Here is a 27,702-nt window from a genome sequence, read left to right as displayed (position 1 = left end):
CAGACCATACCAGCTATTACAATCAACCATATCCATAAGTAATTTCATGATGTATAAGATGATACTATTTGCCATAGCTAAGAACCACTTGAGCCCTCCTTCCTAGAACCATATGCTTAGGGGTAAGGAGCTCTTGGGGATTATGAAAAACAAATCTTTTAAGTGCAATGCTGACTAATTTGGAAGGTAATCTTAAAAGTTTTATGAGAACGAATAAAATCATACTTGCCTAACAGTGGAAGGATTTGAAAAATAAATAGCACTCATTTTCTTGATGCTAAAAGTCAATGCCCACTCCTGGCCAGGGTTGCTGGAGTTATCCGGGAGGGCCAGCATCATCCTTCCCTGTTCCAGTCTTTACTATTGACTGATCTATTTTTTTTTCATTCTAACCTTGATATTTTGAGTGTTCTCTCAGTATAACATCATGAATTTGTCTCCTCTTCATCTTGAAATCAGTTCTCCACAGAAAGCTTTTATGGTAGAACTGTGTGCTGCATAAAAATGCCATGCTGTCAGTGCCACGTGCTCCTGGTTATCAGCATAAAATGCTAATTGTTGGAGAAGCTGCCTCACAAAACATGTAACTGCCCTGGCTAACGCTGTGCCTCCTATTGCAGTTAGCCAAGGCAGAGTGTTCACTCCTCCCATCACTAATTTCCTACAGCCAGAATGCAGGACTCAATCAACAGCCTGAAATTAGAAGAAGGAGCCATTATAAAAAAAAAAAAAATCTGTAGATTTTGTAAGAGTTTGAAACAGGACATTAGGGGGAATGCAGTAAAAGAAAGAGAAAAGACAATTTGGCTTTCACCATACCGACTCATAGCTCTAGGAGAGAATCTGGAACTCAGTTTAGACTGGTGTAGACTAAAGCAACTGGGGCTTTCCCACCCAATGCAAGGCATGTTTTTATTACACGACACCTACTTAAACGCACTAAATGGGAAGCAGAACCAAACCCTGTTTGGTAGTTTACAGTATGTTCCAAAGATCTAATTGTCATCTAAATGTCTGGGCCCTTCTACCTGCTTCTTACTCACTAGTGTTCTTGGAGAAGCCATTTCAAACAATTATGGATGCCTTGTACAAAACAGAGGCTGGACAGACACCAGACGGTACAGAGCCCACCATGCTCCCACACGGCATTACTCCTACTATCAAATCTCAAAAACAAGCAGAAGTCCCTCGCTAGCGAGTACATCATGCAGGAATTTCCTGTGCAGATAAACCAACTGCACTGAGTCATGATCATTCTGTGTTATCCATCTTCCCAGACCTGACTTTTTTCCACCTCCCACAATACAAATGATAAAATATCCTATGTTGTGTGGGCTCGTTTCCAACCATCTGTACAAGTAACATGACCACCCCCACAGCAGCTCAACTGTAGGAAGAGAGCTTAGCTGAATGAAAGGCAGTCTAGAAATGTCACGGTTCCAGGAGTTCTAGTCAAGCACAAGAAAGCCAAGTCTTAACACATGGATTGAGCTCCAAGCATAATAGCATTCCCAGGAAGCCATTTTTAAACAGCAACTAACTACTAGTTACTTGGTAGTCTGGGACCTCCTCAAATGTAAACTAGCTCAGGAAAAGAAAAGCCAGTAACTCAGGCTCATGATGCTAATATCTTCACAACTTTCCAAATGGGTTACAAAATTAAGTGTGAAGTCTCTATTAATGTCAAAAATTCCCAATAGTTTAGCTTTTTGTATTATCAGTGGCTATTTGTTGATTCACACTAGCCCCCAAACTAATAGTTTTAGGACAAGCTACTTTACAAAGAATTTACTCATTGAAAACAATGGAGTTGGGGAGGGAGAAAATGGAAAATAGAAAATAGCGGGGGGGGGGGGGGGGGAAGAAAACCAAACAAGACTAATCCAAATTTTAGAGGCATTTAATGTCCAGAGAGAGAGAGAACATTAATTCCACAGACAGAATTTAATTTTATTTACTTAAAAATGTCAAGTCAAGAAAATCCTGAAGGCATTCATCAAAAAAAAAAAATCTTCAGACTGGCCAAAGTGCCTAAAAGATGAACATTTCCATTACTAAAAATGAAAATAAAAAGCAAGAAGAAAAACTAAGTTGCTATGGCAAGAAAGGGCCTAACAACTATGGAACCGTCTCAGTTAAAATGTCTATGATTGTGCTTTTACTTTGTGCAAACTGGATGTGTCAATGAGACTTTGAATTTGCAGAGGAGCTGCTTTTTTTAAAGTCTGCAACATGCCCCCCCCCCCGCCAAAAACTAAAAATAGAAAATGTTGCTTTCATTCATGTGAAATAGTTTACAAAGAAATCAATGCACAATATCAGGAAACAAAGGCAAGAGTGCTCCGCATCCCTGAATTATTGTTCCAGACTGACACTACACACAGATGGCGTTTGCAGACTTCAGCTTCCTCAACAAGAGAAGCTGGAGACAGGCTATTTAGGATTGAAAACAAATGGACTGCGGTCAGGTGGGCAGCTGATCATTTCCCAGCAGATGAAGACCTAAGTTCTCAGGGCCCAGTAGTTTATTGATAGCTAAATAAAAATAAATAAATAAAATTAAAAAAAAAAAACAAGCTCCCCCATTGAATCTAAAATTACCTTTGCTTCTTGGTAAGAGCTTAAGAGACAAGGCTGTTGGAACTACAGAGATTCCCAACATGGACTAGCACTAAAAAGGACTGACAGACAAAGCCATTTCTTCTGTACCCCACTATGAATAGTAAAAGAAACAAAGCAAGAAGCAAACCCACAGGTATTTTTTCTCCCTATAAATAGTGATAGACTCTGTCCACCCTCATTAAAAAATCAACAGGTTTGGGTTAGTGAGATGTCCCAGTCAGTGAAAAGGCACTTTCCATACAAGCTTTGTTGCCTGAGTTCAAAGCACTGTACCCATAGTAGAAGCAGAGAGCCAACTGCCAAAGGTCTTCTGACCACATGTATGAGCATACACACACACATACACACACACACACACACACACACACAATCATAATCATCAACTAAATTTTAAATGAAAACATGCATCAATTTCCTCAGAAGGTAAAAGTGGCAATGAGTATTTATGAAGTCTGGTATAGTATCTATTAAAGTATCACAGAACCTTTAAATAAAGAATTAAAAAATGTATGACTTTAAGACAAATAAAAGTAAACACATAAATTTAAAAAACAACCATATACTAGCTGGTGGCTACTTGTATTTAGAAAGAGTCTCTTTTCAAATCAAGCTTAAAATAATACCGTGTGTGTGTATGTGTGTGTGTGTGTGTGTGTGTAGAATAGAGAGACTCTATTTAGATTTCAGACATGCTCCTACAGTAAAGAGGCCACTGGCATGGCCACATTTACTTCATTAAGTAAAACTCTCTGGAATGAGATTAGGTATAATTGGTAGCTGACATCAGGATAAAACCTGAAACCACTAAGGTTCCCTCTGTAAAAATAACTCTTAGCCTCCCTCAACACATATACTGCTAACTATTAAGTGGACAAATTATTATTAATAGTCAATTTAACAAATACCAAAATAAAGTCCAGGCTTAAGGAAAACACACTGTAACTTAGGGTATGAGGCACTAACACACATGACTGGTAGAACAGCATCTTACAAGAACAAGAGATGTTTACTGAGCCTTCATCAGAAACAGCTAGTTTAAGGCACTTAAAATTCAAAACAGTGCCAGAACACACAATTCCGTGTGTCCTAACTTTACAGAGGAAGTCACTGAGAAGCTAAATCATCTGTCTATGGCTGTTTAGTTAATAAGTAAAGTAAGAAGCCATCCCAGCAAGCCCAGCACATATAACACAGTACCCATGCTGCTTCATTGTAACGTCCAGTAGCATGCTTTAAATGTAGGCTATTTTTGGCAGGAAGGGACTCAGGGAAAGGAGGAGAGATTGAGATGATATTGAAAATGAAGTTGAGAACATGTGTTCCATGTGTTAAGACTCTGCTGATGGGATGAGGGTTAAAGGGACAGTTGGTATTCAGAAGGGACATCAGATAATGAAAGATTACTAAAGCTATGAACAGCTAGAAAAAGAAGAAGGTCCAAGTGGAAGACCCTGTATGAGAAAATACATTTTGGAAAAGAGCAAATATATACAAGGTAGTGGTAGGAGTTAAGACAAGATAGGAAAGTTGGGACCATATGGTGGCTGGCTTAGAACACCCAGTCCAGGAGTTTATATTTAGTTCAAAGAGCAATGAAAAATTACTGAAATGCTTTTTAAACAGGTGCTGAGCATTAAGGACCATAGTCAATAAACTAACTCACACAACAGAATATGAATTGTATAATCCCAAAGCAATGCTAATTTTAAATCACAAGAAAAAAGAAAGAAAATGCCTGGTAAGGAGAAAAACTGTTTAGAAGGACACAAGGGGCATTTCTAAAATAACAGGAATGTCAGGTTTCTTACTTTGGGAAAGATCAATTATGTCAGCTGTATATCACCAAATTTAAAAAAAAAAAATGCCATGTGGAGCAAGCCTGTGCAAAGCAGTGGCTCTGAGCCTTCCTAATGCTGTGACCCTTTCATACACTCCTCATGTTGTGGGCACCCCCAACCAGAAAATTATTTTTGTTGCTACTTTGTAACTTTAATTTTGACTGTTATGAATCATAATATGCAGATGGTCTTAGATGACCTCTGGGAAAGGGTCATTTGACTCCCAGGGGAGTTGTGCCACACAGGTTACGAAATGCTGGGATAGAGAAAGAAGAGCTTAGGAGAAAAGGTGAAGGAGACTATTACAAAGACCCAGAGGAATAGTACCAGAAGCCATGAGATGGGATATGAAGAGAAACAAAAAGGACCAGTATCAAGTGAGTGTGTGAGTGTGTGTGTGTGTGTGTGTGAGAGAGAGAGAGAGAGAGAGAGAGAGAGAGACAGAGACAGAGACAGAGACAGAGACAGAGACAGAGAGAGAATTGATATTAAAGTATACACATATAAATTACAATTTCATTCCTGCCACATGGCAGATACCAAACCTAATGCTTAGTTTTAATCCCATTCTTTCCCTTCTGTATGTGCTTTAAGTTGCTGCTTCTATCCTTGTTTATACTCTATTTTATATCAATTAAATGTATTGGTTATATAACTACAAAATGTTTGTAGCATGGAAAATGTTAGCCATTCAGGAGATCTGTCCACTTTACACATTATAACAATGCCACAAGAGTAATTATTACACCCATTTTTCGGGCAAACAAAGCCAATCTAATGGATAAGGTGCCTAAAACAACACCTCAAATGTAGGCTATCTTACTTGCCTGACAAAAAGCACAGCTTCCTTAGCATTGTGCTCTATAAATATATGTTTATATCGTAAAAGTATTAACAAAATAGAGCTGGCAAGGACCAACACAGGAAAGGGATGACGTCAGCCCAAATGAACCCTCAATATACTGAAATATTCACCTTGCAGGTTTCCGGAGGCTACATTAGTTAACTAGGCTGAATTTCTTATAGGACCACTACAAGCTTCCCAGAACAAGAATGGGGAGTTTGATGTGAGTACTTTTGGCATTACATGTACAAACTCACAAATTCATATTTATAAGATATGTGCCATATGCCATGTCAGGCAATTCAATCTCTATCAAATAAAAAAGTCATGAAACCTGCGGATTTTGGAAATTATTACAGGTAAAGCAAATGATTAGGAAAAGTTCTTAGAAATTTAAGTTTTAAATTTTAAAGGTGACAAATGTTACAGCAAATCTATTTTGAGGGAATTTATCTTCGTCTCTGGAGAGCAGGAAGAACATGGATATATGAGAGTCTCTGGAAAGCTGGTGACCCCAGAGGAAGACAGGGAGGCTTAGAAAGGAGATCTCTTTTGTTCATTTTTATATTACATAGTACTTTTTCTAGGACCATGTAGCTGGTTAAATGATGTAAGTGTATTCTTCTCTGTGTATTCTTTTGTTAATGGATTAAGAAAGCAGCTCTAAGCTCTGTTTTTGTAATTTTATAGCTGAATTTCCTATGCTGGACCAGAGTCAAGGCATGAATGAAGGGAGACGCTTGCTACCTTCACGAAAGCGTGGGGAATCTGCGCTCAGCTGATACAGGTGCTTCCACTGGCCTGAGCCCCTCATCTGATCTCCAGGTCACATATGTTGTCATCACCTGACCTCCACACACGCACCACTGTATGAACATGCCCATACCCATAAAATACAAGACGAAAACTCAATTGCTGGGTGAAAGAAATGAGCATTCCTATTCACACACACTGTGTGTAATCACACTAACTGTGATCACAATGGATCACTGCACACAGAGAAGCAAAACATTTAGAAGAAAATATAGAGGAGAAAAATATTCTCAACCTGAAAGTGGCATAACTTTTTACATATTGCATTAGAAACTGATAAATAGGCTTGGTCAAAACTTAAAGTTCAACACTGTTAGGAAAACACAAAAACAACAACAAAAACTACATACTATAAGAGAGTATTGCTGTTATCTAGATTTCACAAAAGTACTGGATCAAAACATATGAGGAACTCTCAAAACTCAGTAAAGACTTCATTTTAAAATAAGTTATTTAAATGATATCTCATCAAAAGATGACATACAAAGGACCAAGAAGTGTGTGAAAATCTGCCCAAGATATTTCAGAGTGAGAAAATGCTCACTAACATCACAGTATGCCATCCATCACACACTCACTAAAGGGCATGAATTGAAAATGCTGACAAAGCAAATATTGGCAAGAATGGGGACAAAATCAACTCCCCTCCCCTGTGGTAAAACACATATAATGATCCTGGAAAATGGTCTGGCAATTTCTCAAAAACGGCACTTCCAAGTATATAATTGTTGAGAAGGAAAATGAAAGCCTGAGGTCTGGGGATGCAGCTCAGGGAAGAGCTTTGCTTAGCACAGGTCACATCCTAAGCTTAATGCACAGCTCCACAGAGTCAAACAGCCAGGTAAAATCAAATCGCAGCTGAAAACATGGCCACAGGAGGAATCGTCACAGAGTATTTATATGGGAGCTTTATTCACAAGAACTTAGGACAGGAATAAACTCTCTGCAGAACCAGGACTTTTATTTCTGTTATTCAACATTAAGAACTCTCAGTAGCTCCAACAACATGGTTGAAAACATGCTGAACAAAAAAGTATACAGTGTATTTTTTTTTGTACAAAATTGTAACTAGGGTAATTGGCTTTAAAGCATAGGGGGCCTCTGTGGTGAGATAAAAGCATGTCGAATCTAGATTGTAATAATGCTGACTACACGAATATACACATTCCATCAAACTATACACTGAAACTGAATATACTTTATGTAACATGAATCATGTTATTTTAAAAACTGATTTCCCAGGGCTGAAGAGACTGCTCAGTAGTCAAGACCACTTGTTACTGTTGCAGAGGAACCAGGTTCTGTCCCCAGCACTCATGGAGCAGCAAATAACCTGCTCCACTATTGGAGAGATCCAATATCCACTCCTGGCCGCTGGATGAAACAGGAAATAAGGTGATGCGCACACATGCATTCAAGCAAAAGACACACAAAAGTAAACAATCAAGTGGCTTCCCTTAAATATTTTGCATATTTCATAATACCAATTTAAGTAATAAGTATTTTTCCTTTGATTCATGTGTACTGGCATAAAAAATAAATTTCTACTACACAAATTTATATTATTTGTATATACTAATTTAGTATTATTATATCTGTACTAATTTTGTATTGTAATGGCAAAATGAATAACTAATATTGAGATAGGATACAAGTCTAAAATATTCACTTTCTGAAACATTATATTAAATATTTCCAAATCCCTGAGCAGTGCCTCTTTAGTCTAGGAACTACTTGTGGCAAACTCTATTTTCCAGATAAAGCTGCTATTATATTTTCCATATTACATGCTCTTCTGCAATGTGACCTTGCTACTCACACCCTCACCACAACACGGTTTTTATTTGCCTCTCTTTGAATCTGGCTCATCCTAGTGACTTATGTGGCCACTATTATATATGGAAGTGACTTCAAAGACCTCAGGCACTAAAGCAAAGGAAACACCATAGCCTCTTCCTGCTCTCTCAGGATGCTCTGTCATGAAGTATTACTTCCAAGAATTGAGTACCACGCTTTAACCACATGAAGAAGCTAAGAACAAGCCTTTCTGGCCATAGCTCCAGCAAGACCCAACTCAACAGGTAAGAGCCACAGCTACTCTGGACCTCTGGCTCACATGAGCCTTAAAAATAGCTACAGAAATCTGGCTATAACTGCTTATGAGATCTAAGGATGGGAGCCATAAGTGGGGCTTGCTTAACCCAAAGAACAGTGAAATCAATGCACACTGATTTTAAGATGCTGTGTTTGGGGATATAAAATGGTAATAATAACATGATCAAAAATAAGCCTAGGGAAGTCCAGATGAGAAATTGCAGACTCTGAGTGAGGCAAGGCTAGGCTGGGCCACCTGTGTGTTTTTCCCTAGGCCAGACCCTACAAAAAGTCTTTCTTCTATCTCTAGTGGCCAGGATGGAGGAAATGGCAAAAGTTACAACAGCTACGACTGTGATTTCTCAGTCCATATACATCCTCAGCAGGCTTGCTGCTGCCCCAAATGTGTGCCAAGCCCTGAATTTTAAGTACGTACTTAATTCGTAATCACAATAGGGATACAATTTTATTTTCATGCTGTACAGAAATTGATGCTAGAGCAACTTGTCATTACTACATAACCTGTAAAGATGACAATTCAACTTCAATCTGATGTTCTAAAGCCATCAGCATATGGATACTCACCAGTTCCACGATAAATCTGCACTTTGTAGTTAATGTCTCCCACGCTACTGCTCTTTTGGGCCACCTGATCTTGCTCAGAAAAATGACAAGCAAGAGTTGTTCACTGACATATTTCTGGCATACCAGAAATACATGAAAAGCTCCTTAGCCTAAAACATGATCTCTACCCCTGTATTAACCCCATATGACTCAACATATCATATTTCCAATAATTTTCTTTAACCCATAGAAGATTCCGATGTTAAGAATAAGTGTTCACTTAATGTACTAAAAAGCTTAGTGTGTGGTGGTATCTGCCATGCTTTGAGGACACCATTTAAACTGGAGGGATCTTTGTTTTTAAGAGACCAACAATAACTGACTCATTAACCCACTGGCACTGCTGAGAACCCCACGGCGACCCAGACTGTGTTTTACATCTAAGAGTACATACCTGGAACACTGAAGATAATCACCCTAATTTGGACAAAATTTATACTGATAAAGTACTTTAAATGACGAGCATTCCAACTTACTAGGCTGAAGCCACTTCTGCACTACTGTTGTAATTACTTAGTGGTATCTGCTGTGGGACTGAGCTGAAGTAGTAAACACACAGGGCACTTTCCAACCCAGACGCACCTCATCCAGCTCTGTGCAAACTTTTCTTCAAAGGTGTCTGTCCTCCATGAATCCTCCATGGATCTTCCAGTCTCTCACCCAGCCTGAGGAAGTGATGGCTTCCTTTCTTTTTTACTCTTTCCTACTGCTGGATAGTATTTTACAGAGTTGAGGGTTGGTACGTCTCTCCCTAGTGCATATGTCCTGACTCTGAAAAGACAGTTTTCCTAACACTGAAATTTTATCTAATGAGCACAATTTAAACGTGCACAGCCAACCCTGGTGGTATGTGGTACAGACCCCACTTCAATGCAGTCAGTTGAGAGCCCAGAATGTCTATACACAGTGCTTCTTATCTCTTCTGGCTGCCATTTCTGCCTTACATAGTAAATTGCACAATTGTTTTTTAAATTCACAATTACCTCTATGAGTCAAGAATATAAACAAAATAGAGTGAAGACTTACAACTTACTATTATAGCATAGTAAATATGACTTTTAATTAATAGCAAATGTGTACCTTCTAGGTAAAAGCACAAAAAGCAACCACACAATTCATAGTCTGGCAAACCAAATGATATTGTATCGAGAGTAAAAATAACTGATTATATTAACCAGATATTATAGATATTGCAAATGCTTAAAAAACACACATGTGCAGTGACTTTCCTAGCTCAGACTCCGTAACAATAAGCACTATTCACATCCTGTGTAATTCCATGGGAATTCTATGGGGAAAGTTCCATATATGGTAATTTTCCCTGATGGATTTCCCACAGTTTAGACAGGATATGAATCTAGTCCATTGTAGCAATGAAAACAGTGACCCACTGGACGTTTGTGTAACTTCTGCTGAACAAACTGTAGGGGGTCGAACACTGAGGTGAATGCAAGAAACCAATGGATATTTTTATTCGACTTTTGAACTAGTGGATAAACATGAATATATCCACAAAGAAATTTACTCCTGTCTTTAAGATATCCCCTTGGATGTAAAAGTTACAATACTAACTATCAACAGAGAAGAGATTGTAAATGAAGTCTCACATCAGAACCTGCTGTTAGAATGAAAAGTAGACAGAGAAAAGCAAGTCAAAAACATTACATGACCCTAAACTTCTCCCAAGCTCTGAAAGTTTATCCCAACTTAAATCCCTGTGAGCCACATTGCTTCCTCATATTGACATTCTTTAGCTGTCTGTGCTACTCTACTTGTCTAAAGTCATGCAATAATAGTTTTCTTTACATCCACATTCTAAGTGCAGACTTGAGAGTTTAGTATAACCCCTGCTAAACATTTCCATATTTGCTTTGAGATGAAAGCATCTAAAATCCAATATAGCCCCATACTAGTAGCCATATTAATGTTGTAAGAGAGGCAAATAGCTGGTGTTCCTAAATTACCCAGTTACATATGGCAAACACTAAGAAAGGGGAAATAGCGATAGTCCTAACATGTCTAGCATACTGACAGCAGAAAAACAGTTCTAGCACGGTTACTAATAATCCTCTCGTGTTTGTATTGAGAAATGGCCCATGTTAAAGGTGATCTGGGGCAACTATAGTCCCTATTTATATTTCAGCTTATCCTCATACACAGTTCTACCTTACACAACAGCCAGCTGTCAGAAAAGTCCTCCGTGATGCACATAAAGGAGCATAACTTCTTGTTTCCTTGGCAGATGAGCTCCGTTCCATCAGCTTTGTGACCTAACGGTGCGAGGTGTATTCATCTATCTCTGGTACAACTGCTCACCATTTGAGAATTGCTTTGGTTTTGGCAACATGACGCCATGGTTATTACTATTACTAATAAACTGTCCAGTTGCAACTTAATGTATCTAGAATGATGGTAATGGCAACAAGTGAACTTTGGTGCCCAGTACAGAGTATATGAGTAACATCAACCGGTCTTTCTCATTACCCCATCTAATCGCAAGCCAATCCCAGAGGTAGCGCTGGATCATCTGTCATCACCCCATTGCCGCTATGATCAGATGAGTGTGTCTCTCATTAGTTACTGCACTCTGGTGCGTTCCTCCATGCCTCAAAGATGCATTAGTTTAGAATGTTCTCTCTCTCTCTCTCTCTCTCTCTCTCTCTCTCTCTCAGAAGAGTTTATTTGGGTCTATTGTTCCAGGGAGTTAGAATGTTCTCTTTAGTTAAATCTGTTACAAAATGTGGAAGGAGAGATTAGATGATGCTATTTGCCTTGGGGATATCCTATTTCTCAGCAGGTAAGGGACTAGTCTAATAAGGCAGGTGCTCTGGGAGACAAATTAACGTACCAGGGCACAATTCCCATGACTGCCTATCTTAAATGGTCCCTTTCGTTGGCACCGTCGAGAAATGAAAAAGTTAAATACAAGAAGGGGCAGAAGCAGAACTGATCCTAGACAATAATAATTGAATGTTCATTACAGTTAAAGTGGTTGGGGTGGTTGAGGGGTTTTGTTGTTGTTTGGGTTTTATTTTTTGTTTTGTTTTGTTTTGTTTTTGTCTGACAATGACCAGCTTTACAAGAGAGCGTGTAAACAAACGGCAACACCACAGCTTTCCTCACAGAACAAAAACCATTTTTCCCTCCGGTTCTTTCTTAACTTCACTAAAGCTGAAACTTTGTTTTCCTCTTTAAAATGTTCCGAGAATTTTTTTTAATTTTGCAGAATTCAACTGATATTTCTACATAAACTTCATTACATCAAGTTACGTATACTCCAAATATGCATGTAATGATTGCTTTACTCGATAGAACTTTATTAATGGCATCTCCTTCTTACACTTAAATTATTCTGTCACCCAAAAGCTAAGATTGTGTTTCTTCAAAACCAATAAAGAAGAAAATGTTAGTTTCAGTTCTAGATGTGAAAATTTTCAGTGAGGAAAAATTTTTAAAATCATCTAGATGGTGACAGTGTGACCCCATCACAGAGTGACAGAGCACTCTGGGTGATTATGCTTCCTACATTGTCATGGTGAGTCTCCTGAACCTGCAGACAAGCTCATGTCAAAGCAGAGCCTAAAGAGACAGTGGCCAGTCTATGCAAGTACAGGGAATGGATGGATATCCACTAGTCAGGAAGAAGAGACTGGGATTGTTAGAGACAGAGGACGAAATGATGCTAGAGGGTTGGAGATGCAAGAGTGCTTGCCTGGTATACAGAGATCCTTAGACTGGATCACTTGTACTATAAAAACAGACAAAAATTAAACAAAATAAACTGTATCAGACATTAATTGAATTTATTAATTATTTTTACATAGTTATGTAAGTCTTTAATTTTCAAGACATTTGCTCTTTCAGATCAATTTTTGTCACTTACAAGAGGCTTTATCTTTTAAGATTTTGCTTAAAGGACCCTGATAATAGCTGTCTCCTGTGAGACTATGCCAGTGCCTGGCAAACACAGAAGTGGATGCTATTGGATGGAACACAGGGCCCCCAATGGAGGAGCTAGAGAAAGCACCCAAGGAGCTGAGGGGATCTGCAACCCTATAGGTCGAACAACAATATGAACTAACCAGTAGCCCCAGAGCTCGTGTCTCTAGCTGCATATGAAGCAGAAGATGGCCTAGTCAGCCATCGTTGGGAAGAGAGGCCCCTTGGTCTTGCAAACTTTATATGCCCCAGTACAGGGGAACGTCAGGGCCAAGAAGTGAGAGTGGGTAGAAAGGGAAGCAGGGCCGGGGGGGAGGGTATAGGGGACGTTCGGGGTAGCACTTGAAATGTAAATGAAGAAAATATCTAATAAAAAATTGAAAAAAAAAGGCTATGTACTTTCTTTTTTATTTTGGGGTGTTTAGGAGAGAGAATTATTTAAGATAAGCAAATACTTGATGAGATAGAAATATAACAATGTAGAACCCAGGCCACTAGAGACACCTGACCTCAAAAATATAAGATATAAAATCAACTTAATTATATATTCAACAAGTTAAAAATTCAGATGTGTTCCATTGTCTTATATGAAAAAAACAAGAAAGCAAGAAAGAAAATTTAAAAGATTCATTAACATGAGTCTGGGAAGTCTCGAATCAGAATGGTAATTATCACTTGGCAAGAATAATGAATCGGAAGGCCATAATTCCTCCTGAGGAAACAGAAATGGTCTGTATCTCCTTCCAGGTAGGGGTGCTTCTAGTACAAACATGGGTGCAAACACTTAGAAGCCACGCTAAGCCTTATGCAGCCTGTGGTGCACCCATAAGTTTAAACAGCGAGCAACTAAGGAATGCTGAGAAGTGGGGAAACAGTCTTCCCCAGGGAAGAGCACACCAACTGATTATCCAGTACCAAGGGGTCAGCCCTGAAAACATACAAGTAACGTTATGCAGATGGAGCAGGTTGTGTTTAGGTACTTAGGAATAGATATGTCACAAACGTACACAGATGCATGTTAATGGAAGAAGAGGCCATAAATTTGAAAGAGAGCAACAAAGAGTATGTATGCAATAAGAACTGGAGGGAGGAAAAGGAAGGGGGAAACAGTGTAAGTACATTATAATCTAGCATATGATTTTTTAAGAATGGAATGCAAGGCACAGCTGCGAGAAATCAGGAACAAGACTCACAACATCTTTGAAAGAAGCTTCTAGTGTTTCCAGGATCTACCTCAGCACTGCAAGCAAGGTAGAGAACGGCTTCCCCAAGACAGGTCAGTGAGAGACTCCCACTAGGGTAACTGAACTTCAGAGAGTACCCTGCCCTGCATGTTCTCAATGTGGAGAGGTTTCGAGGCTTCAAATCACCACCCAAAGTGAAGCAATAAAGGTGAAGGGCTATAACTACAAACAGAGCAAACTCACTCAGCTTAGAGTACACACGATCTCCTCATCTAAAAGACGGCAGCCATTTCTTATCCTAAATGCCTACTGGAAGCCCGAGTACCTGTGGGCTTCTAGACACAAACAAGAGATAAAAAGTGATCCTCGGTCAAAGCAAAAGGGTTCTAAGTAAAAGCAAAAAAAAAAAAAAAAAAAAAAAAAAACAACAAAAAAAAAAAACCCTTGCCTTACAGTGTTCTGTTTGCTGAGCAGTGTTCAATTCTGTTCCAAAACGGTAGCTATGGAAACCAAGAGCAGTTTTCAAATATACCACATAGCACACGGGTGAGACTATCAAAAGATAAGGTTTGATGGTGAAAGAAAAGACTGTGTCGTCTCAGAAAAACAGGCCAAACAATGGAAGAGACCCTAGTGTAAGGCCCAACAATGGATTTCAACTGCCAGTAACCACAATCATTTTCCTTTAAAACACAGTATAAATATTTTTGTCCTCACCTAGGGTCTGAAATCAACAAAATTCCATTACTAAAATAAAAGTGGGGGATCTCTGCCACGGGATGATCTGTTTCTTGGATGACAAGAACTCCAAATGCACCATTAAATGAATTTTAAGATATTTTCAAATTATTAAGAAACACCATTGTCTTCTGTTGAATGGATACTAAATCTCACTGTTAGTGTCTTGAACTTGATCTGACAATATGTCAGTATCGGAGATGGGAGGGTTCCACAGTAAAACAATAAAAATGAGCCTCTGTCAAAGCCAGTCAATAAACAAAAGAATTGAGACCAATTAGCTCTTCAAAGCCTGCTGCTTTACAACAGTCAGCAGCAGTCCCACACTCACAGGGACACATGGCTGCTACCAGAAAGTTATGGCCACATTACAAATTAATCAAAAATAGATTTCCTCAATGTCCTGCCTTAACCCAGCCCTTCCCCCACTGCAAAGCCAGGCCAGTAGGTCAAATCTCTAGAAACTCTTTACCTCTCACCTTCGCTCACCAGTGATAGCAGAATGTTGTGCAGGGGCCATGCAAACTCACCGACAGGTTAGGTTACTTTATATCAAACATTGAAACAGTTCTCAGACAGGTTGGCTATCATGATCCTTGAAATACCTACCTATTCTGTGTGCCTACAAGTGCTGTCTAGCCCAGCCCACTGTGCCGGGGCTGCTCTGCACCAAAGCAATTTCATTGTGTTAAGTTTAAAACGGATACAATGCTGATGTTCTGTGATGTTAACCAGTGTATCAAAATTGAAGCCGTTTTTAAAAAAACAAAACAACAACAACAAAACACTGTCTTCAAGTAAAACGCTATTTAATGTTCTTCTTAAATCTACATGTAGCATCTGCTCGTGTATTTCTGTTAAAAATATGGAGGAAGATATATAAAGGCACCTTTAGCTCTCCTTAGATGAAAACTAAGAGCCCTTATCTTCTAAATACTGTCATCTCAGAGTCCTCTAGGATCTATTTTAGGGTTTAAGGACATTAGGAACCTCTGACAATATATTGGTGACAGGCCTGATTCCCATCAATTAGCAGGGTCTCAGAGGCTGCCTGGATACTGTCTTCTTGCCTCCTCCCTCTTGGAGGCCTGATTTTGACCACATTGACATCCCTGGCTTTAAGAATGAATAATCCACTCCAGGGAAGTCCCTTCCCCAGGACCAGTTCCTCTGTAATTAGAGGCAAATGCAAATATTACTAACCTAAGGCAAAGTGATAGGAACTCAAGTCAGCAAAACCATGACAGCACACAGATTCTATAGAACAGAAAAGTAGGATCCATTTACTTACATGAAGATTCAGTACCAAACATGGCTGGCTCCAGAAGGTGCTTTTAAAAAAAATTAGAAGCAGGGAAAGAAAAAGAAAAAGGAAGTAGGAAAATGTAAGATGTGCATGTGCTCCTGAGAGCAAAGAGATGAGCCGGCTACACAGCAGGGGTCATGAAGCCAGACAATGCAGTCCGAGCTATGTCCAGCTGCCAGATTCTCCTCTGAGAGCGGAAAGCCAGGGCTCCTACACCACCCTAAATCGAAGAGCTGCTTTTCAAAATCCAGCAGGCAAGGAAAGGCTGCCACGGCTCTTGAGGGATGCAGTGAGGCAGGGCTAGGTAGCTAGCGCAGGGCAGGTCTGAGAGCAGCAGCACAGAGACTGCAGTCCTCAGCCCTGCTCTAGCGGTAAGACAATAGCAGAGCTTATGCATACGCCGGATGACGTCAGGGACACTGCACAGACTGACTGCGCTGCTTGAACCAGAGGCTCCAGGGTTTCAAGGGAACAGCGCGATTCAAAAGGGAATTCCTTTGTCACAAAATGCACAAGACCAAAAACCACAAGCACATTCCCCCTCCTGAAGAGCTCTTCATCCTGTGACGCCACTCAGCAAGAGACCTCAAAGAAATGTAAATACTGGCCTTCTACCAGCGAACCACAATGACTCGCAGACCAGGGCTCTTGGTTATATTACAGCAAATAAAGCTTTGCAAGGGAATTAAGGAGCATCTGAAATGAGAAAAATGATCTACATTTAAAAGTAATTTCAGAAGGGCTCCAGATTACTATCTCTAAATTATGGAAGGCTGACATCTAAGGTTGTACATTTAATTACAAATAGACGAAAAGACACATGCTACATATGTTTGGGACATTCACATGCCCATGAACACATTAGTGAGATAATAGTCTCAAATAGTAGAGGTTACACTTTCACACATTGGCAAACATCATTCAAATATGAAAACCACAAATTTGTCTACACATATTTCTCATCCTATTCCTTCTGCCTTATTTTAAATTTTACCTTTGGGAAATTTCTGTCATTGTCAGAGGAACTCAGGTATTGTAAGGCTGTGCTCACACACCTGTGTGCACTTGTGGGCAAATGGGAATTTGTGACTAACCTACTTCTTCTTAATCTGCTCAAACAAAAAGAAGTGAAAATACTAGCAGCCTGCTTCTTGAGTCACGGAGCACATACAAGTCTTCCTGCATTCTCTTAGTCTTATTCTCCTAAATCTGGTTTTAAAACACGCATATTAAAAGTATGTGAACTTTCTTTAGAGTGGCCTACTCCACACAAGCAAAGGCAGAAGTTTGTTCCAATGCTTTTAAAATTCTGAAATGTACAAAACGGGTACTGCGTGCATAATGCTTCACTTTAAAACTTATGGACAGGCGAAAGTTCAAGAGTTCGAAACTCCCTCCACTCATTCTCAGCACACATACCTTTTTCAATGATTTCTTTTGTTTACAAAGAACTGTCTTAAAATGGACACCGCTCTTAAACATTAAATTTATGGCAAGAATGTGGAACTGCAAATTCCACCTCTGGCTATTAGATGTAGATCTGTTTCATCATCTTAGTCGCTGACACAACAGTTCGTTGTATTCACTGTACAGTTTGCTCAGAGTAAACCGTCTTAGCATACATAACCGCTAAACCATTATGCACCACTATGAAGAGGAAGTGTGAACGAAGCTGGTGTTGCAGAGAAGAATTAACCAATGTTTCTTTGCTTACTAAGTGTCAGGCACTATTTTGGACTTCTATATGGGTTCATCCATTTAATCCTCATACCGACTCCACGAGGAGATGCTGCTATTACCTACATTTATGAGTTAATTTGCCAAGATGGTGTAAGTAATAAGTATTATGCTGAGAATCAAATCCAGGAGGTCTGGTTCCGAAGCCAAGCTGTTGGTCTATCTACTGTAACACCTCTTAAAAAAAAAAAAAAACAAATAATTGCTAAAAATTATGTAACATTTTAAAAGTTCAAATGAAATAAAAGGAAAACAAATGAGTTGAAAATGTGGATAGAGATGCATAAAAAATAAGTTGCCAAGGAAAACTAAAAAATTACAGAAGTAATAGAAATCTCAGCATGAATTAAATTGTAAATATATAAAAAATGTACCTGTTTAAAAAAAAAAAACAAAAAATGTTCAAGCCAACAGCTAAGGAGGAATATTAATAAGGTTGAGGTGGGAACCTACAGCAAGTGGGAATAGGAATACACTTAAGAGTTGTGGGACCTTAAAGCCAAAGTTTATCTTATATGCATTATTTGTTTGTTTGCTTGCTTGCTTGCTTGCTTATTAACTTTTACCCTGGCGAAGATATACTCTAAATTGTGTACAAGATACTGTATATGAAGTCATTGAAGTAACTGAGGGATTTGGCCATCAAAAAAATTAGAGAAGGCGGAAAAGAAGGTGATCCCCTGAGGATGAGAGCCTTTCCAACAAAGGTCATGATGAGGATGGTGCAAGGACCCTGTCACCAACTGATGGGAGCTCCTTGCTTCAGCTCATAGATGAGCTCAATGCACAGATCACAGATCAACGTCTCTTTTAGGGCACAGGGTTATAAGAATTATTTTAAAGGTTCCAATATTTTCCAAGAAGCCTTCTTTTTAGATAACCTTAGAGGCATCGGGGTGCTATAAACTTGATATCTGACATGTCAGCAACATGGGCAGAGTTCACCCCACTTGACTCCTCTTATTTGGAGGCCCGAGGTGTTTCAAGCACCTTAGAAAGTTTGGTTGCTCATCACCAAGTAATCCTCGTTGACAAAAACTGCTTCAGAAGTTTCATTTGCTCTAATTATCTCCTCTAGGGTAGTCAGAGAATAAACACGTATTTTAATGTGTCCCTAAAGAAAATATAATGGAAGCAAATGAGGAAAAATAAAACTGATTTGAAGTTTCTTAACATTCTACTCCCCCTGCCAAAAATGGTCACATAGATTTCAAAACCAAAGTAATCTTTGAATTCACTTTGTCTAATTATTAATGCCTAGGGCTTTGCCCTCCCACTTATAAATGCATTATTTATTATAAATACATTATTGGGATTTCCAAGACAAAATTAGCAACGAGGGCCAGCGAGATCACTAGTCTGTAAAAGTATTTTCTGCACAAGCTTGAGGGCCTGAGGGAGTTCAGTCTTAGAAATCATGTAAAACTGGAGAGAGAGAATCAACTCCATAAACGACCTCTGGCTTCCAAATGCACATCACGGTACATGTGACTCCAGACACAGAAAGCACAAATTCATGCAATAGTAACGATAATAAAAGTTTTTGATTAAGTTTTTAATTTAAAAAAGCAGTGATCTGATTTGTAAATGAATTAAATGAATTAGAATTAACAATGAGAGAAAATGCTAATATCCCAAATAATTTATTGTTCAAAATAATCATTGTAAGGAAACAGGGGATGCCTCCATGGTTAAAGCAAACTGGTGTGATACTGGCCGTGTCAAGGAGCTGTGGGTTCAATTCAGAGAGCACAGCAGCTAGTGATTGAAGAAGACTTCTAGGTCAGTCTCTGACCTCCATATGTGCATGCAGGCACTCACCGGCAAAAATGACCATTCACAACACAAACTCATACATATAAAGAAAGGAGAAATTATAAAATTGGAAACTGAATAAATATAACAATAAAATCTTCTTAGATTAATTCTTCTATTCATTTAACACTGCGTGAGAGCATGAGGCAAAGGGCCCACAAGCTACAGGGCAGAAGTCAAGGTCCGGGGACATTTATGAATCTGGTACTCTCCCACCTGGGTCTGGGTTCCTATGCCAGGTTTGAGTGGCACTACCTGCTGAGGCAGTGAAGGAAGTCAGGAAGCACTTTCAAAGAATCCCATGCACACATATACATTACTCGGCTCTTCCCTGGGACCCCACTGCTTTACTCCACGGGCACAGTACAGACTAGCACCTTCCTCGGTAGAGTTTGCTCCAGTTCTGGTGGGCTGGACAGAGGAACACATATGCCATGTGTGAAGTGGTGGTGTATATTATCATGGTAGATAGAAAGGAACTGGTAAAAAACGAGATGAAAAAAGGTGACATTTCAACAGAGATCTGAAAACAAAGGGTGAAGCCATGTGAATGACACAGACACCAACTGGAAGGCTATGGCAACGTCCAGGAGAAACGGGGATGCTGCTGGTCCCTTGCATTATAACACTAAGTCTATTGATAAATCACCAAATATTGGTTTACTATTGGAAGCTATCCCTTTGGGTGTTCTAATGGTGTGATTTAGTAGGAGAGAGGTCACACTGCAGACAGGTACAATGCAGCCTCCATCCCGGCTCAAAAATAATAATCATCTGTCCAGAAACTGAAAGCATGAGTCTTCAAAGGTAGCGAACTAAATGTCCCCAGGTTTAAAAATGAGTAAAGTAAAATAATTATGGAAGATAATGTTTGAAGTAGTTCCTAATATTCCAATAGTAAATCTAACGAGTGCATTTATTAACACGGTAGGTTTAAAACCATACACATAAATTTTAAAACTGTCATATCTGAATATGACACTTCACCTTCCCTTCTATTAAAGTTTTTCTTAGTATCTTGCTTGATGTCTATTTGTTAAAGTTGCATCTTTAAAAAAAAAAATCAACTGTGCAATTAAAGCACTATTTGAAAACAATAAGAAATATATTAATAAAAAAAGAAATATATTAATGATAATATACAAGCAACTTAAAATGAAAGACTGAGGACTTCTAGGATTGGGAGGAGGTAAAATTTTCTTACTGAAAGCATACTCAGGTAGGCACGATGGTAAGCAACGTGAGCCCAGTGATCTGCTTCCCCTCATGTGTAAAGGTGAGAGAAGGAAAGAACTAACTGCACAGTCATCCTCTGACCTCTGGATGACTGTAGGGACATGCACACCTGCAAGCACACACACACACACACACACACATTTTCACACAATAACAAAATTTCAAAATGCATAAAACATACTTAAAGGAAGGCTACCTGATAAAATGTTACAAATTTAACTGCTTTGTATTGAGCTGTCAAATATGCTCTTTCCTCTTTCAGCATGAGAGTGAGTCTTCTAAAACCTAGGTAAAGTTGTGTCCCAAATAGACTTGTTCTATAAATCTTCAATACCCTATTTTAGGTTTTCTCTAAAGTAAGTACAACTGCATTTCCTGTATGCACACATATGCACATGAATGTGTGCGTGCGCATGCATGTGTGCATGCACGTGCTTGTGTGTGTGTGTGTTTTCTTTCTAATATACCAAGACTTTTCTTCCATAACTGTGTATTCATTTTATTTTATTTTATTTTATTTTATTTTCTGTATGTATGGCATAACCTAAATTCAGATGCTTGATTTTAAGCTTTTGTCCAAAAGAAGAGAAATATGAATTTATTGTGGGTTGCTGTTTAAGTCTCTATGATTCAAACTGATACAGAAGAAACATCAGGGCATGTCTGAGAAACTCCTCTGCATGCTTATCTCAAATTAGTAACAACTATATATAACAAGTTCACATGTAGTAAGGAATAAATTAGTTTATATTTTTAAGCTTACATAATGTGATGCTCTTTTAGAAGGACATATATAAGTATATTTAAAGTTATTCTATATAGTCAGAATCTATTCTAAATGTCATTTTACCTGCATATTTCATAGTGAAGCAAGAAGCAGGAAACTGGGCATTTCTCAAAGCACAACTCTATCAGCCACAGCACCAAGCAGCAACCTGAATAGGCAGCAGGCCTGGTGAAGTGCACACACACACACACACACACACACACACACACATAGGACTGCTTATCTCAACTCAGCAGAAACTAAGCTGCAGCTCTGCACCCCTTCAACTACTTTTGTAAAGTCATCCTTAGAAAAGTTTCCTCATGTCTCATTTGTTTCCTGTTATTTTTGATTAAAATTTCTAAGTGAAATACAGAAAACTACAGGCCATCAATTACTTGCTGGAGCTCTCAATGTTATGAAGTCTCATAACTAAAAGGAGTCCGTGTCCAAACATTTGGTCCCTGTGTTCACTCATTTCTTGGCATATATGTGCAATTGACCCAGAAACACTCTAGACCAAAACCAGATAAAGGTGATAAAAGAAATCCTTTAAAGCATATCTAGAAACTAACACCACAACTCATTTACCCAGGGTCTGAAAAGGATGTCAGCTTACAGGCATACTGTCATTGCTGGGACAGCTCAGATGTGATCTTTAATTCCACCACTGGCAGACTCCCTGAGCCATCTTTTCTTTCACTGACAATTGCTTGTTTGTTTAATGTTTTTTGAGACAGGGTTTCACTGTGAAGCCCTAGCTGTCCTGGAACTCCCTCTGTAGACCAGGCTGGCCTCTAACTCAGAGATCCCCTTGCCTCTGCCTCCGGAGTGCTGGGAATAAAGGCCTGAGCCACCGCCACCACCTTTGATGTCAATTACCATGATTTTGAATATATGTCTACTCCATCTTGACATAGCTCTTTACCTTCCCTAAAGATAAGATCTAAAATGTACTCCCCCCCCCCACAATTTTCCTTCCCTTTCCAAGTAATTTGAACATTTAGAGTTGAAAAAAAAAAACACTAAAATTGCAGCTATTGCAGCTATTTACTTTGTTTTAATTTTTGAGCCAGGAAATCACAATGTAGCCTTGTCTGGCCTGAGGCTTGAAAATATAGACTAGGCTAGCCTTGACGTCACAAAGATCCACTTGCCCTCGCAGTGCTGGGATTACAAAATCGCCGCTACTTTAAGGAAAATGGGGTACTGACAGAGATGCATGCCTGGGAAGAAACAGTGTCCTCTCAGCACAGAGGGGTGGTTGCACACAGGACCTCACAGTGCCTACAACAGCTTTCATTGGCCCTGTGCAAGCCCCAGACTGACCACAGTGACAGCTCGGGGACTCAGGACAGCTCTCCCTCGCCCTTCTGGAACTCCCTTACTTAGAGTCCTTCTAAGCCTCTGGCTCTCTTGTTTTCCCCAGAGGAGAATGATCACAGCTCCCACTTCGCTGTTCCCTCTTAAACCCAAAACCATAGCTTTACCACAACAGCTTACATTTCTAACCATACAGTAACTCACTTTGTAATTAAAGGTTTGGAAGCCCCAGAGTTGGATTATAACCATTCACCCTCTTTTTCCACATTGTAGAAATGATAATATAGGGTTTTCCTATATGATCCGCAACTTGATTCTTACCCTCCTCACTACATGTCACGGCAAAGCCTTACTTTATACCTCATCCCAACTTCCTTTTGCTGATACATCAAGATCACACTTCACCTAAAATGTCTCCCCTCACCACACTCCCCACTTCGACTCTAGTGTGCACATAGTCTTGGTCGTCTTTCTCTTTTTCCTTTGGCCTCAAACTTCGCTTCATTTCCTGAGCATATTAGGCTCACATCAAAATGTGAGAAGAAGAATCCACTGCAAAGGGTCTGCGCCTGAAGACTCCTCTGGACAGAGTCCAACTGCTGTCGGTAAGCTCCGCCCACCTACCTCCCCTCCAAACTTCTAAGTTTAGATACCCAACAGATCAAGCACCGACCAGATAGTAGGACAATCCTATGAAATAAGCAGTGTCCCCTTTTTAGATGCACAGCACCTACTTCTAAATTTTCAAAATCTGGTGATAGTGCCCAAAGCTTTCAATGGCTGACAGACAAACACAAGCTTCTTAGATAGTAGCAGGGCCTCTCTTCTTACATGGGCCTCAAGGAACCTGACACCAGAATTAAGGAGGAGAATAACTTTAAAAGACTTTTCCTCTATTAGAAGATTAGCGTGGGTATTTCAAATATTGAAGGTTAATCGATAAAAAAAATACACATTAATTAATCTCGTGTAATCAATCATGACAAACATAACAAGTTATTAAAATGCTAATGGAATGTGAATATTTAAGGTTTTCTCTTTACAAACATGAACCCAACGGTAAGAGGCTTATTCAACTCACTAAGAGTGAAAGCCACGTTATACACATTTGAATCAATGCTCTACTGTGAAGAACAGAAGCAACTTCCAGGATTCTATAACAAACAGGGAGGTAACATGTCAGACACATCCTCCAGTAGAACAGCTTCATCAGGCACACCACAATGCTTCCTGTATAGTTTTGCTCTGTTCATCTAGTTTGCAAAAAGAACCACTAGAAAATAGTCAGAGGAAGTCAGGAAAATTGTCATGTATGAATCGTAAATGGTTGTTCTGGAAGGGAGAGAAATGGAGAAATTCTTCAAGCCAATATGGTAGAATTCAGCTAGCATCACAGGGAAACAAGGCAGTTACAACATGCATGGCTCTCTGGGACATAAATCATTCTTGCTGCTTTATAATGGGCTGGCAAAGTCTTTCTACACAAGGCCAAATCGTAAATATTTCAGATGTTATAATCCCTTCCCAGTCTCTATCACAAATGAACCCTGCTATTTTAATACAATCTTCTGATCAAGATTTTAAATAAATGATGGTATCTGTGTTCTGATGAAACTGTATAGGCTCTGAACAAAATGTGTTATAATCACATATTGGGAAATAATACCTTTTTGAAATTTTAATCAATATATTAGAAAGCATTGTTTCACAGAAGAACAGCACTGTGATCTGTCATTGATGTGAGCATTCCCTGGAAGTTTCTGCCACTGACAAGACTCAGAGTAATGGACTCCATCAACCGCTGTTTCAGGTGTGGGGCTGGGAACTAACAGAAATGTTTATCCCAGATTCCCGCATTTCAGAAGATACAATGGGAAAAGACATAGTTTTGATAGCTGAAGACCTTGTTCACTCCCTAATGCATTTGAAGTGGTAACTGTAAGTGCTAAAGCAACTTCCAATAAGTCCTTGGTTACTTTCACAGGATCAAGTCATTCCCACCCATTCCAATCCCAAATATATTTCTAGTTATCAAAATTGTTAAATAAACAAATAAATAAATATCATATAAGATTTCCTAATTTCTTCAAAATAACATTATAGGCCAGGAAACTCTGTAAAAAAAACATGCTCATGACATATATACAAAGAACAGTTGTTTTGTTATGAAAAAAGTCTGGCTCTGTTCAACACTGCCAGAAATAGAATTATTGAGAAATAAGAAATGTAGATTAAATCTTAATCACACAGTTAAATTCTTTAGGAGATTTGGCATTTCAAACAAAACTTATTTGTGAAACTAACTAAGAAGATGGATTATTATCGATTCTCGGCCTTTTAGCTAAGATCAAGTGTAGAAGATGGATTATTTCTGAGGTCCTTTCATCCCTAAAATACAGTAATTTGTAGTGAGCTACTAGTTACAGTATCTGAACAAGCTAATTTTTCTACCAAAAGTTCCTGATAACAGCATTTCTACTTTCTCTTGTCCTTTGAGCAAAAGGCCAATAATTTCCTCTCTACCTCTTGCTTTTTGAAAGACCATGGAAAACATATTTTTAATCAAAGAAACTACTGTTTTCTTAGAAACAACATAATCTTGACACAGATGGTGATGATGCCAAGAGAGAAGATGGCGAAGAGTAATGCCTGGGACCTGATCTGTAGACACCCAGTCCAAGTTACAGATTCTCTAGAACCACACATAGGAAGACAGGTATTTTTTTGGCTTCCAAAGAAACATTTCTTTAGCACTGTTCCACTTAAAACCATCATAGACCTGGCCTATATGAAGCATACCTCATAAACTATGACTCAACAATCACAGAGTCCTAGGTTTACATACTTACAAATCAAAAAGTATTTTCCAAGCTCCAGTTCCTCTGTCTACAGAAGAAGACGATCAGATCTTACACAGGCTGAATAGCCTAAAGAGGGATGGTTGAGATGCTCAGGACACAAACTCTTTATAATGCAAACATGCACTCAAATGGAAAATTCAATACCTGACCTCATACAACAAATTTCACCAAAATACAGGCACACTACAAGTATTATTTTAAATTGCTCTCAGACTATGTATATAAACAATCCATGAATCATAAATAAATTTTATGTCTATACATGGGTTCCATCCCCAAGATTTCTCACTATGCATATGCAATATTTCAAAATCTGAAGAAAAGTCATATCTAAAACAATTTTGGTCTTGAATATTTCAAATAAGGGATGCCCTACCTGTAGAAAGGGAAATGATACAGACATGATAATATATAGGTGCCGATACTGGACAACTGTAACACATTATCACACATGACAGTCTACAAAGAAATAGAAATAACATCATAGCATGTGGGACTTTAAAAACACCACACTGCCCCCCCAAAAAATAATTCCAATATGTGCTGTAGCACAGATGAACCTGAAAGCTATGATAAATGAAGAATCAAGTCACAGAGGAGCAACTTGATCCCACAGGTGGCACAAGGGGACAGGAGATTAGAGGCTGAGGGACAGAGATGGGGAGGTGCTGGTCAAGGAATATGGAACATTAGTTTGGGGAACAAAACATTGTTTAGACAACATAAGTACCCATTACTCTACCTCCCGGACTGGATGCTTGACGGCAAAGAAGGTAACTTTGAGGTTATGCATATTTTCCTAGTTAATTTTTTAAAACAAAATATTTAAAAAAACAAAAGAAATTAACTGTTGAAATGGAAAAGAACTAGCTAATGCCTGATGGGAGAATTAATGGCAGTTTTGCTTTGTAGTTTACACACCTGTTCACTGTTGCAAACACAATGCAGCTCACTACAAAACCCATCCTATCCTAAGGTTTCTTATTGTATATGCCGAAAAGCTGTGCAATCTAGGAGCTAAAGAACCAATTATTTTTAAAGATATAGATAGATAAAATTTTGTAACCATAATATATAATACTAATAACATAATATATAATATTATATACATTATGGTTACAAAATTTTATCTATCTATATGTATGTGTGTGTATGTGTATAGATAGATAGATAGATAGATAGATAGATAGATAGATAGATATTAGAGCAAGAAAAAATAACAAACTGGTTTTTTTGCTAGATAGATATGGTTTTTATAAATTTTATATTGTTTATATGGTTAGAGTTTATATGAATTTTAATTATAAATAGACAATATAAAGTATAAATAATACAGATTGTATTGTTTAATATTATGCTTGGGAATTCGTATTAAAGGATAGATAGACAGTGTTGAGTAGTGGTCTACTTCCTAAGTCCCAGAAAAATCTTATCCTCTCACACAGGCGAGCACATGTTCTTGCTCTCCACTAACAGCAGTATCCCTAAAACACAGACAGTACGGAGGAAAGGATGGAGCAACACACTTGTTGCCAGTGCCCTCCTTTGAAAGCTTTACTAATTCTGAAAGATTACATTGATTCCGCTTATAAACATACCAGGCAAAGCGCAGAAGACGGACAAAGAAGGTTTAGGTTTCGACAAAGCTCTCCTTCTGAGATGCTTCCTGGGCAACTCTGACCTGGGTGGCACAGATATGAGCTAAGTTGTGGCTGAGTTCATGTGGAAAGACTGTTAGAGGCACATCTGTACAGGTGGGGACATGGCAAGGGCTGGTATCATCTACTAATTAGTGTTATTATAAAGCTACCATCACTGACTTTCTATTTTGGGAGCGAAACAGTTCTGAAACATTTTATCTCATGATCTGTGTGGTTACAGCTCTTGGACAAAAGTGTTACCCTTTTGTGTGTGAGCACGCCTGACTTGTGTGGTTACAGCTCTTGGACAAAAGTGTTACCC

At 38.8% G+C, this 27,702-nt stretch overlaps 1 protein-coding gene across 5 annotated transcripts in view; it reads right to left on the bottom strand.

Annotated features, from left to right (window-relative positions):
• St7 (suppression of tumorigenicity 7) overlaps nucleotides 1-27,702 on the bottom strand; it is a 239,930-nt gene that overhangs the window by 170,177 nt on the left and 42,051 nt on the right. The window contains exon 1 of one of the 5 annotated variants that reach the window (XM_021164297.2): nucleotides 15,988-16,479. The exons of 3 other annotated variants lie outside the window; for them this stretch is intronic. In XM_021164297.2, the coding sequence (XP_021019956.1) occupies nucleotides 15,988-16,009 (22 nt within the window). In that variant the 5' untranslated portion in view covers nucleotides 16,010-16,479. Of the gene's footprint in view, nucleotides 1-15,987; nucleotides 16,480-27,702 lie in introns of those variants that run through there. One more of the 5 variants, XM_029478334.1, reaches the window with a different exon arrangement.

This window comes from Mus caroli, chromosome 6 (genome assembly GCF_900094665.2).
Source record: "Mus caroli chromosome 6, CAROLI_EIJ_v1.1, whole genome shotgun sequence".
Classification (NCBI taxonomy): Eukaryota; Metazoa; Chordata; class Mammalia; order Rodentia; family Muridae; genus Mus; species Mus caroli.
Note: the sequence above shows the minus strand (reverse complement) of the source record. Positions and strands in the feature narration are given on the sequence as shown.